A 12,665-nucleotide genomic window follows, 5' to 3' on the forward strand; every position below is an offset into this window, starting at 1 on the left:
ACGATTTCCTTTATTTTTGTTTACTTGTATACTAAGTATTCAATTTCCTATTTATTCAGGATTGTGATATCCTACGAGATCATTCAACCATTTATAAAAACATTTTGAGATTGCTTCTCTTTCTGGTGTACTCCAACTTGTGTTTTAGGCTTAAACATAGGTTTATCCTCAGTTTTATGTTTTTGACTGTGTCATAAAATGTTTGGTGAGATGTTTTTAGGACAGAAATCATTTCCCTTTGACTTTTTGCTCTATTGGGTGTCATTATATTGATGGTATTAGGGTTTAGGTATGTTTTTTGGAAAGATTTTTATAAGATGTTTGTTAAAATTATTATTATTATTCAACAAGGAACGAAAAACCCAACCCTCTCATCTCTAGGAATCAACACTTTGATTTTTACTACTCAAATGTTCCATGAGAATACATATCACTTTTGCCTCATTAAACGTAAGTTTAGCCTCAGTCTTACGTTTTTCGATTGCATCATAAATTATTTGGTAAGACATTTTTCTGAAAGAGATTATTTGTCTATGACTTTTTTACTTTATTGGGTGTCATTATATTGATGGTATTAGGGTTTAGGTCTGGTTTTTTTGGTAAGATTTTTTTGGATTTTAATCGCAACATTAAAATTATGATTATTATTCAACAAGGAACAGAAAATAGGAACCAATACTTTGCTCTTTTACAACGCAAACGCTCCACGAATACATCACTTTTGCCTCCTTAGCATTAGTTGCAGCCTCACTTTTGCTTTTCATTACAAGCTTTGATGCTTGTTTTATTTGGATTTGGCCTAACAAATGTCCACTTTCCAAGGCCTAGTACACCAATATATTACATCAAATCAGCCAAAAGAAAAAGAGTTATGGAATATGCTGCCAGCCTGCCAGTGAATTTCTTACATGGAGAGGACTAATTTCCACATTCTTTATCAACAACAATGCCAGTATGCTTACAGGGATCAGCCTCTTCTAGCATTTGAAAAACCATTCTCATTGACGGTCTAAGTGCTGGGATCTTTGAGGTGCAGTGCACTGCGATCCGCAATACATTCAGGGCCTCTTCCTTCATGGCTTCTGAGATGCCAGAGTCCACCACATCAAGCATACTCTCTTTGTCCCAAACCTTGTTGCACACCCAACTCACTATGTCCTTGTTTTCCCCAAATTCGGGCTCATTTGGCCTCTTTCCGGTCACCAACTCCATTAGGACTACACCAAAGCTGTAAACATCGCTCTTCTCGGTCACCTTACATGTATACGCGTACTCTACATCGACAGCATTTTGCATAATTATGTGTGCATAAGTTGAGAGGCAGCGTAAAACTTCGTCAAAACATAAAAATGTGAATCCTAAAGATATTCATTTGAATGCATAAATAAAAAGAAACATACCAGGAGCTATATATCCGCGTGTTCCAGCAATTACAGGAGTCCAATCCGCTGCACCAGCTGGTACAATCTTGGCGAGTCCAAAGTCAGCAATCCTAGGCTTCCAGTTATGGTCTAAGAGGATATTACTTGACTTCACATCCCTGTGTATCACAGGTCTATCACAACCATGGTGGAGATACTCCAATCCCCTTGCAGCCTCAACAGCAATCGAGTACCTCATCTCCCACCCCATATCAATCTTCTGACATGTGTGCAGCCGATCCCACAGACTCCCATTAGGTAGGTACTCATAAACAAGCAGATTACTGTCCTCACTTGTGATGCTGCAGTATAGCTTTACCACATTCACATGCCTAATACTGCTTAATGTGGCCACCTCCGCATCGAACTCTGGTGACCTGAGGTTCCTTTGACTCAGCATAGCTGAGCTGCTTTGATAGGCTCTCTGGTCATTGGAGCCTGGCATCCATATGTGTTTCACTGCAAGTTGCTTGCCATTGCCAAGCTCAACTTTGTACACATTTCCTGAACCTCCTTTGCCTATCAAATTCTCTGACTTGATGGCATCAGTAATGTCCCTTTCACTGAAACTTAGTACTCTAAATGATCTCATTTTCCAGGAACACGTTTTCAAAGGACGACTGAGATTCTTCTTTCTTAACTTCAAGAACAGTAAAAATCCCATCAAAATTAACACCAAAAGTGTTCCTGATATGAAGCAGAACATGAATGTCCTAAGTTGATTAGACTTTCCAGATTTTGATGCACATGATCGAAATCCTTTCAGGGTTTGGCTGCATAAGCCCGAATTCCCATCAAAGCTACCAAGTGACAAAGAATCTGGTACCTGACCAACCAACTGATTGTATGATAAGTCAAGTAAGCTTAGTTTTAAGGATGACAAAGCTGTTGGGATTTCACCAGAAAGTTTGTTGTAGGATAAGTTGAGGGAGTTCAGAGTAGGTAATAATCCTAGACTGGCAGGAATCTCTCCTGAAAACGAATTGCCAGCGAGGTTTATGTCGGCAAGAGAGACACATGAACCTAAAGATTCTGGTAAAGAACCAGAAAACATGTTGTCAACCAAATATAGAATGTTCAGCTTCTTTAATTTTCCAATAGATGCTTGTATGGGCCCAGAAAATTTATTCGAGTCTAGATGTATCGAGACTAATGAGGAAGCACGCGAGATTGCATCAGGTAATTCACCAGAAAACTTATTGTTAGCCAAAAGCAATTGTGAAAGAGAGCTTGCATAACCAATGTCAGGTGACACCGGACCCTCGAATTGATTCATTGTGAGGTCAAGTATAGATAGATTTGGCAAACTCCATAACCCAGCAGGAATAACACCAGTAAGTGAATTGTTATTTATGCGGAGACGAACAAGAGACTTACAGTTTGCATAACTTTCCGGGATTTGGCCAGTGAACTTGTTCTGCAAAAGCAGAAGATCAGTCATTTTGTCGTTCTTGCACATGTCAGCTGGTATAGTTCCTGTCAAGAAATTCTCCGACACGTCGATGTAATTGAAATCTGCCCACGAGCCTATATTTTGAGGGAGTGAGCCGGTGAGCATGTTTGTGTAAACTGAGAACTCCACAAGGTTCTTGAACTCACCAAACTCTTGAGGAATCTCTCCAGTAAACTCGTTCTCAAAGAGGTGTAATGAAGCGAGTTGTTTCAGGAATCTCAACTCTGAGAGATCACCTTCAAGACTGTTATTGGAGATATCGAAATTCACCAGACTTGTTAGATTTCCAAACCCGTATGGAAGTTTTCCGGTTAAGGAATTGTCATAAAGCTCAAGTTGCCTAAGCCCGTTGAGTCTTGTAATTCCTACAGGGATTTCTCCGAAGATTTGATTATCGGATAGTTCAAAATTCTCCAACAAAGTTAAATTTCCAATACCCTCTGGAATCTTGCCTTTGATGCTGCAGTTTGAGAGATAAAGCCAATATAGTTTCTCAAGCTTTAAGACCTCCATAGGAAATGGACTTTCATCGAACGGGTTGTCTCCAAGACTTAAGAAAGACAAACTCGTAAGATTTTCCAGTGACTTCCATGGAAATATCCCTGAAAATCCACTGTTGTTCAAATTCAAGAACTCCAACTTGCTTAAACTGGACAATTCAGGTACGCTTCCATTGAATGAATTAAAACCCAAATCAAGATGTTTCAAGCTTGTACAATTCCTCAAGTACTCTGTTATGCTCCCCTGCAAAAGATTTAAACCCAGAGAGACTCTCTCCAGTGATTTAAGCCCACAAAGAGAATCAAACACAAGAGTCCCCTCCAGACTTTTCTGGGTAAGATTGATTTCTCTAACCAGTCCATCGGAGTTGCAAGAAATGCCAGCGAAGTTACACACAGAGTTCCCTTCTATCCATGAAGCAAACACATTGGTTTTTGAAGCTTTAAGCGAGGACTTGAAGTTGAGAAGCAGCTGCAGCTCATCGGATTTGGATGGGGAGACTAGGAAGACAGCGAAGAGAAGGAAACAGGGTAATGGAGCAATCACCCTTTGCCGGAATTGCCGGACCGACATGTTTGCCGATCAAGGATTGCGTGCGTAACTTTGATTAATGTAAAAGTATTAATACGGAAATGTGTGCAGTTTCCACACGACTGTGGACTCGAGTTTTTTTACTCTGCTTCACATTCACCAGGAAACTTACGTAAAATTCCATGCCCATGGAAAGAACAAGAAAAGTGATTAGAGTTGTTGTGTGTGTATGCAAATATTAGTCAATTGAGTAGAACTCATGGAAGAGAATCCATGCATTTGAGCCGACGAAGATGACCAGAGTCAGTGTTGACTACCATGTCCATGAAAATTTAAAAGGTGTAGTGTCATCTATTAAGAAAAAAAAACTTCTTTGAAATTTTTCCACGTATGGTTTTGTTTTATAAGGCAACATATTGAATTTTCTTCTTTGAATTTCGTCCTCATCATTTAAGAAAAATAGAAACAAAGGCTTGAATTTTTCATAGTCATCAAAATTGGCTTTCCAATCATAAGAAATCTCGCTAATTAATTTAACCATGGGACCCGTGACAAATCCGGAAATTGGGATCATTAGAGGCACAAAAAGTGATGCGAAGTACTGGAGCAGTGCTCCCGGAAATTTTTTAAAAAAATTGGATTTGTTATGTCATGGATTCATGATTTGCAAATATATACCGCAAAAACATGAACTTATTAATAATACTTCAAATTAATAACATAAAAATATAAATTTTGCTAGTTCTTTATGTCGTTGGTTTATCATTCATGAGTATAGATTGCAAATACAAAAAAATTAAGCTCTTTATGTCATGGGTTCACGATTCACAAATAGACTACAAACACAAATATCTTTTGGAGATTCTTTATGTTATGGGTTTATGATTCATGAATATAAACTCTAAATACAAAAACACAACAAGATGAATATAAACTCTAAATACAAAAAACACAACAAGAGAGTATAAGTTGTGCACTGCCTCTGCAAGCACATCTTCCACTCTCTTTCTGCTTTTTTTTTTGGTTAGTGAGTCTCCACATCAATCCATGCTCAGGTTAATGTAAATTTTGTTGTGCCCCCATTGACCCATAAGTGCGTATGTCTTTGTTTATCTCGTTATGTTTATCCATGATGGTGGAGAAGAGGAGTTCCCATGGAGAGGGTATCACTAACGATGACCACACTCAGATGGTGTCGTTTCATAAGCTCTTCGCATTTGCAGATGCAACTGATATCTTGCTTATGATTATTGGCACAATTGGTGCTATTGGGAATGACATGTGTATGCCTCTCTTAATGATATTGTTTGAAAGTATGGTGAAATCTTTTAGTGCTAACCAGAACAATAATGATATTGTCAAAGCGATTTCAAAGGCAAATGTGGCAAAAAAAAAAAAAAATTAGAGATTAGTTTTAGATTTAACTACCAAGAAAGTTCAAGTGTTGTCTAATGGCATCATTTGCTCATCTTACCCTAAATCACCACAAATTCCTTGATTGACTAAATACTCATCTTTTAGGGCAAATGCAATGGTTTCTTATTTGCTGGGCCAACAAAAATGTTGGCCCGGTCCCACCTCTATTACACAAAAAGTCAAGTTAAACACGTATTTTAATACAATCACATCAGCAAAACACATCTTCCAAAACAACCACATCAACAAAACACAAATTTTTATACAATTTCTCTTTCCACCCAATATGGAGGCCAACAACATTCCATTCCTCCATATTATGTACAACAAAACTACACCAAAACATCAAATATCAATACTTCCACATCAGCAAAACACTTATCTCAATACAGCCACATAAGCAAAACACATTTTACAATACAGTCATATCAACAAAAGACAACATCTTTGTTGGCCCAATAACACTTTACGATTGCATTTACTCTTTACACATGCCTTTCTATTTGTCAGAGGTGACTTGTTGGATAGTCACCGGGAGAGACTGGTGGTGTGCATAAAGAGATTGTAATTGCAAAGCATTTTAAGACAATATATTGCTTTATTTGATTTGGAAAGTAATACTAGAGAGGTTAGCGGGGGAATGTTCAGTGACACTATTGATGCCATAGGGAAAAAAAAGTAAAAATACTCTCTCTTCTTCTTACTGTTGCAATTGGAATCCCATGGTTTTGTTTTTTCTTCTCCAAGTCAAAAAATGCATACAGCTTTTGGCAACATTCGTTGGAGGATTTGCAATCAGCGACGGGCTCAATCATTGGGGGCACAAAATGGTGTGCGATACAAAAATATATTAAATAATTCAAAGCAATAATTCAAAATTACAAAAAAAGTTTGAGGTTATTTATGTTTTGGGTTCACGATCCACGACTATAGATTGCAAACACAAAAACACATTAATAATACTTCAAATCAATAACACAAAAAAAAAAATCATATTGTAACAACTAAACTCATAACCACGATACATACTACCATATCTTCATAATCCCACTTTTTCTACGTAATTATACAAGTTTACGACTCCCTTTTTGAAGTGCCTGGTGTGGGTACTCTGCCCATCAAGCATTTCCTTAAAGACAATTGGGGATTTGAGTATGATTTCCTCCCCATAGTTGCTATTGTTGACGCAGACTTTATGTTACCATTCTTTCTCATCTTTGCCTAAGATGAGGAAAGGCTCTCTGCCACCACTTGAAAGTCAACGTACACCCTTCTCATAATATTGTACAACTCCGTGTGGAGCATTCAATCTAACAAATCTTAAATCATCACTAGTGAAATAGATCTCTTTTTTTATAAATACGTATTATTTCTTTAATAAACGGAGGAATAATTTTTATTCTCGAATGGTAAATGTTCTAATAAGGTAGATGTCGTGGGGTGCCTAACACATTCTTTGTGTATAATAGACCCCCGGACCCATACAAACCTTTGGAATATAAATATAGATCATGCTTTACTGTTAGACATCCAAATAAGTTTATAAAGTCCAATTGGTGGCGACTTCAACATATCCGAGTGGATAACATACCCGAGTATACACATGCCTCGTGACCCTTGTTGTGACAGTGGAATACCACACACACCTATTTAGCATATGGAAATTATAAATATTGGACGTAAAATGAGGGAAATTTTACAAATTAGATTTTAGAGACCATGGTAGATAACAATCATTGAATGGTTTTGCTGGGATTCCAATTTTTCTAATTGCAACATTTTTAATATAGAAACCATGGTTGCTTGAAAAAAGAAAGTGTGAAATTTATTTTTAAATAGAACATGTATGGACTTTATAGCAACTAAACTTCAAACTTGATGCAATCATGGGAATATAAGATAAAGCTTACAATTATTGCAGTGGCATCAAATATAAAATATTATAACTAAAACAAAAGAAATAATCATGTTATTATAATAGACAAGCATACATGTTTTGTTGTTGCAACAAGTCAACAATTCTGTATCTAAGTAGGATTCTACAAATTCTGGTATACACATAATTGAAAAAGTGTCAGAAAATCAAACTCAAACAACGAGGTATTATCCCCTTTTTAACCTCAAGTGTTGCAAGGCTTTGTACTTAAAAGGCCCTCTTGGTTGATAAGGAATTGATATTTATTTATAAACTACATCGGTGGCCTACATCTAACATATATGGGATACAAGTCTTAACATTCTTACGCACTAGTTGGCTCGGTTATGCGATGCCTAACAAGTGGATAGGGTAAAAATCTTTTAGTATCGAGTTTTCCTTATGATATCATGTTATAAATCGGATACTCGTGAAAGCACCACATAAATCCAACCCAAACAACTCGAAAAGGTATTGTCCTCTCTAGGTCAAAGGAATGCACGGTTTTGTCCTTAAAAGGCCCCCTTGGTTGAGAGGGATTGAAACCTTACTTATAAATCACATTGGTGACTTATACCTAACTGATGTGGGTCATTTGTGGGTGGTTCTTATGGATCCAACATCTTTATGGGCCCTCTATTATTGAAAGGTGTTGGATCTTGACTTATAAATTACTTTGTTTTCCCTCAACTTTTCGATGTGGGACATTTTATCTTAAAATTCCTCTGCGTTTGTGGTTTGGTTGTGTGAGACCCAATAAATGGACTATACGAGTCCTAACTGGTGACCCAAACGGGGGAGGTATTGAGTCCTGCTCTGATACTTTATAAGAAAATCCAACCCAAATAATTTGTAGAGATATTGTTCGCTTTGGGCCTTAAGACTCACATGGTTTTATACTTAAAAATGCCCTCTTGGTTGAGAATGATTGGATCTTTTCTTATAAACCACATCGGTGAATTATATCTAAGCAATGTGGGATACAAGTCTTAAGAAGAAGGATTTCACTTCTATCAATCGTGCCCTATAGTTTGTCCCAAATATTTCTTTGGGCAAGTGCTTTGAACTTCTGGGTTATAACCAGCTATTTTTTGTCCAACACTTATTATACGCAGCTTATTATATTATAAAGATTAGATACTTGTGAGAGCACCGCATTATTCCAATCGAACAACTCGAAGAGGTATTGTCCGCGCACAATTTTTTTCCTTAAAAAGGCCCTCCTTGTTGAGAGAGATTGGATCTTTACTTATAGATCATATTGGTGACTTATATCTAATCGATCTAGGATATAAGTCTTAACATATCCTCTTGAGGTTGATTTCTTACTTATTTACTTTGAAAAATAAAATAAGATGGCTATACTAATACTAGTCTTTCCTTGTTTTATTTTACTGTCTTAATCGTATGAATGCATGTATGATATTTGTAACAATTACAAGTGTTGAAATTACAATTGATTTTGAGTCATCACTAGTTAGTCAAAGACAAAGAAGACTTTGGTGGCTTTTGCATCTTCTTTTGTAGGGATTCAGTATACCTTACCATATGGGATGTCCAGATTCATAGTGGGGTCAAACATTTCATATAATATCGATTTGACCATAAGTTATGGTTCATTTACTGAAAAATATGTTCGGCCACATTCAGTTTTACATATAAGTAAACTTCTAATTAAAAAAATAATCAAGAATTAGCTCTTAAGCTAACTATTAGAAAATAATTCTCTCTTCAAAATTTTGAATTTTTTTTTTGAAAAAAAATCATAGACCTAATTTATATTATTATTGTGGATTTTGGCTCTTACGAGTTTGTACATAAAATCTCTACGTACTTTGTACAACAAATTTAATTTATGGACTATTATTTAATGCATTTCGAAAGATAGTAATTAAAAAATATTTTAAAAAAACTCTTTAACAAAAATATATAATTTTGCCTATAGTCAAAATTTGACGGGTCGAGTTAAAGATTAATCTACCAAGAGAGTAAGCAACGGCAAGAAAAACCAATAGTAATAGAACAACTTGTTTTGTATAAGAGCAATTTTAAAGGGAGGTGCTAAAATGAAATACGAAAACCTTATTAAACACCTCAAATAGTGTCATCGGGGGTGCTAAAAAAGTTCTTTGGGGCCAAATCCATTGAATATAGAAGTCCAATTGTTGAATTTATGATTTCATCTCATTTAGCACTACCCTTTGTAGCCATTACCTTTTCATAAAACAAGTTAAGAGATTGTAATGGGCCTCTATTAAGGCCTGTTTGGCCTGAAAGTTTTGTGCATATGCATGACCATACATAACTAGCAGAATTATCATACATGTAAGGAAATTTGAGAGCCACAATCAATTGAGAGTTTTGAGATAGGATAAGGGGTCACAAAGAAATCATTTCCACACAACAAAATATTGGAAAAATAATTACAAATTTATGTCAACTTCCAGCATTCCCCCTCCCCATGTATCATTTCTCACATTTATCCTCTAATTTTTTCTTTTCTTTTCTTGAAATCCACCCATTAATATTTGCATGTAGAGTCTGATACCACCTATCTCTCTCTCTCTCTCTGAAGCCAGAGAAATAATGGAGTCATGTACTGAGGCTAACCAACGCATTGCAAGGCTTGCTGCTCATCTCCACCCTTCTAATCTCCAGGTTTTGGTTGACATTCCCAGCTCAATTTTTGTCCTCCTTTTTTTTCTTTGCTGCATTGAAGCCCTTGTACAATTGAATTAGCTTTTGCTTTCCTGTAATCATCTCTGTGTATGAGTATTTGTACACTGAGAAGCCTAAATTTGGCTCAAAGTCTCCCTTTGTGTACCATATCAAGTCACTCCGGCCATAGAGGCATTACTGAGCTAGTTTTCATAGTCCAGTTTCTAGCAAATTCAGTTTTGATGGCTGCTGTTACTGCTGAAAACTTGATAATTGAATGTGCCAAACAGATGGGGGAAAGTTCGATTCTGCGACAAGCGAATTGTAGAGCAAAAGGAGCAGCACCTGGATTCAAAGTGGCAATTCTTGGTGCAGCTGGAGGAATTGGCCAACCTCTTGCAATGCTAATGAAGATCAATCCACTTGTCTCGGTTCTTCATCTGTATGATGTTGTCAACTCCCCTGGTGTCACTGCTGATATTAGTCACATGGACACCGGTGCAGTGGTACAAACACAATAATCTCATCAATATACTTCCAAATATCAGATTGCTTTTCAAATTTGGAAGTTAATCGTCTATATGATTCATAGGTACGGGGTTTCCTGAAGCAAGAACAGCTCGCGAGTGCTCTTACGGGGATGGATCTTGTGATCATACCTGCTGGTGTGCCTAGGAAGCCTGGAATGACCAGGGATGATCTTTTCAACATCAATGCTGGCATTGTCCGGACCCTTTGTGAAGGCATTGCCAAGTGCTGTCCTAAAGCAATCGTAAACTTGATTAGTAATCCGGTGAACTCAACTGTTCCGATTGCAGCAGAGGTTTTCAAGAAAGCTGGCACTTATGATCCGAAGAGACTGCTGGGGGTTACGATGCTTGATGTCGTGAGAGCAAACACTTTTGTGGTATGTAACGAAAAATTTATCCAACCGATTCTCCTTTGATTTCACCAAGCCAATTCAATTGTCACAGTTTAGCTGACCTGAGATGATATATTTACTTATAGGCAGAAGTTCTGGGACTTGATCCAAGAGAAGTTGATGTTCCAGTTGTTGGAGGTCATGCAGGAGTAACAATACTGCCTCTTCTGTCTCAGGTCTTGCAGAATGTTCCATCTGAATATTTGGCACCTTACCGTCAATGCATATGACAAAAGATGAACTTTATGCATATTTTTGCAGGTTAAGCCTCCCTGCAGCTTCACCCCAGAAGAAACTGAATACCTTACCAATCGCATTCAGAATGGTGGAACTGAGGTTGTTGAGGTAAGATTGTCTCTTTTCATTGACTGCAAGAGAGAAATGAACATTTAGGACAAACAAAGTTATCGTTGATATCCAGAATAATCAGTCCTAGCCCCTGACGGGTGTTTAAACACAAAGGTGAAAAGCGTTGTTAGTACCATTGAATATAGTGGGAAAAATCACACTGATCCTTTGAACAAATTTCAAGAAAGTAACGCAGACTTCTTCATCAACTGAGAGCATTACAATACTGCATACATTGACATCTACAATTCATACAACAGCAATTTTGTTACATTCTGTTAGCAAACTAAAGTCATATGAAGGCAGATTTTGCATAGTTTATTTCTACTTATTTCTGCTTATTTTTTCAAGAAAAAATGTGCAAACTCTTACCTCAAGCTATCATGTCATGTTATTTGCAGGCAAAAGCAGGGGCTGGATCTGCAACACTGTCAATGGTTAGCCAGCCAATTTTTACACTCCTTTCCTTATGAAATCTACCATATCTTAATCACAAAACAACTGCTTTAATAAATGCACTAGCAGAAATAATCTCGACTCCTGTGAAATTTGTACAGGCATATGCAGCTGTCAAATTTGCTGATGCATGTCTCCGCGGGATAAGAGGAGACAAAGATGTTGTGGCATGTGCTTTTGTAGATTCTCAGGTACTAAGTTTGTGTGCTTTCGATTCCGAGACCGTCTTGCTTTTCCATGTTGACATTGGTGATCAAGCATAAGTTGATGATGAAGCACTTGTGTTTGTTACAGGTGACAGAACTTCCATTCTTTGCAACTAAAGTACGACTTGGTCCAAATGGGGCGGAGGAAGTCTATCAACTTGGTCCCCTGAATGCCTACGAGAGGTATAAACCATGAAAGCCAATTATTTATCACTATAAATGGATTTCAACTTTGAAATACAAATCAGTAGTATTAAAATTACCTGTCACCTGGTAGGGCTGGACTGGAAAAGGCAAAGAAAGAGTTAGCAGAAAGCATTCAGAAAGGAATTTCCTTCGCCAGGAAATAATCAAAGCCGCGCGATTGCTATAGAAAATTATGTCTCTTAAATCAGCTGTATAATCCTTCCATTATGCATATAAACTTCCTTGAGAAATCCCCTGTAAGAACCAAGGTATCAAATAAATTGGAATGGCTTGCTCTATTTATACCATCTACTTGCATCCATTAACGAAATTTTTTTAGTGCAACAAGCAATCAGTCCTGAAAGGTACCAGATTGTATTGTTTTAAACAAAAAAAGGGTCTATAAAGATTTGTTCCAAAACTGCTTGAAACTTTACCAAGACAACCATGTAAGATTACAGCCTCAGCAACTCACAGCTCAATGTCACTGGAAGAATTAGGGGGAACAATAGTGAGGGGAGAGGAGGATACATTAGCATGCTATCAATCAACCTTGACAGTAATGGGAGACACTATTATAGGTACATAAACATAGGATTCTTTGTGTTTTATTGAGACAAATCTTGACAGTTCTTTTGATCTCTTTCACAGC

At 37.1% G+C, this 12,665-nt stretch overlaps 2 protein-coding genes across 2 annotated transcripts; one reads left to right on the forward strand and one right to left on the reverse strand.

The window, feature by feature from the left end:
- Positions 1-625: 625 nt before the first annotated feature.
- On the reverse strand, positions 626-4,165 carry LOC119982381 (receptor-like protein kinase 7). Its single transcript, XM_038825714.1, has 2 exons — positions 1,401-4,165; positions 626-1,274 (listed from the first exon to the last, which is right to left on the reverse strand). Exons 1-2 carry the CDS (start codon positions 3,946-3,948, stop codon positions 919-921), a joined length of 2,904 nt encoding a protein of 967 aa, XP_038681642.1. The 5' UTR covers positions 3,949-4,165; the 3' UTR covers positions 626-918.
- Positions 4,166-9,690: 5,525 nt separating this feature from the next.
- LOC119982237 (malate dehydrogenase, glyoxysomal) lies at positions 9,691-12,321 on the forward strand. Its single transcript, XM_038825507.1, has 9 exons — positions 9,691-9,895; positions 10,186-10,401; positions 10,488-10,802; positions 10,904-10,993; positions 11,079-11,162; positions 11,567-11,602; positions 11,723-11,812; positions 11,916-12,010; positions 12,105-12,321. The coding sequence occupies exons 1-9, from the start codon at positions 9,824-9,826 to the stop codon at positions 12,175-12,177; spliced, it is 1,071 nt and encodes a 356-aa protein (XP_038681435.1). The 5' UTR covers positions 9,691-9,823; the 3' UTR covers positions 12,178-12,321.
- The last annotated feature ends 344 nt before the right edge of the window (positions 12,322-12,665 follow it).

Source organism: Tripterygium wilfordii, chromosome 17 (genome assembly GCF_013401445.1).
Source record: "Tripterygium wilfordii isolate XIE 37 chromosome 17, ASM1340144v1, whole genome shotgun sequence".
Taxonomy (NCBI): domain Eukaryota; kingdom Viridiplantae; phylum Streptophyta; class Magnoliopsida; order Celastrales; family Celastraceae; genus Tripterygium; species Tripterygium wilfordii.

Excerpts from the sequence above, each read along its gene's own strand:
- LOC119982381 (XM_038825714.1), bottom strand. The coding sequence starts at position 3,948 with ATGTCGGTCCGGCAATTCCGGCAAAGGGTGATTGCTCCATTACCCTGT. Across the intron at positions 1,275-1,400 it reads ACGCGGATATATAGCTCCTG|AGTACGCGTATACATGTAAG; the intron begins GTATGTTTCTTT and ends CTGTCGATGTAG.
- LOC119982237 (XM_038825507.1), top strand. The coding sequence starts at position 9,824 with ATGGAGTCATGTACTGAGGCTAACCAACGCATTGCAAGGCTTGCTGCT. Across the intron at positions 10,402-10,487 it reads ACATGGACACCGGTGCAGTG|GTACGGGGTTTCCTGAAGCA; the intron begins GTACAAACACAA and ends TATGATTCATAG. Across the intron at positions 10,994-11,078 it reads TACTGCCTCTTCTGTCTCAG|GTTAAGCCTCCCTGCAGCTT; the intron begins GTCTTGCAGAAT and ends ATATTTTTGCAG.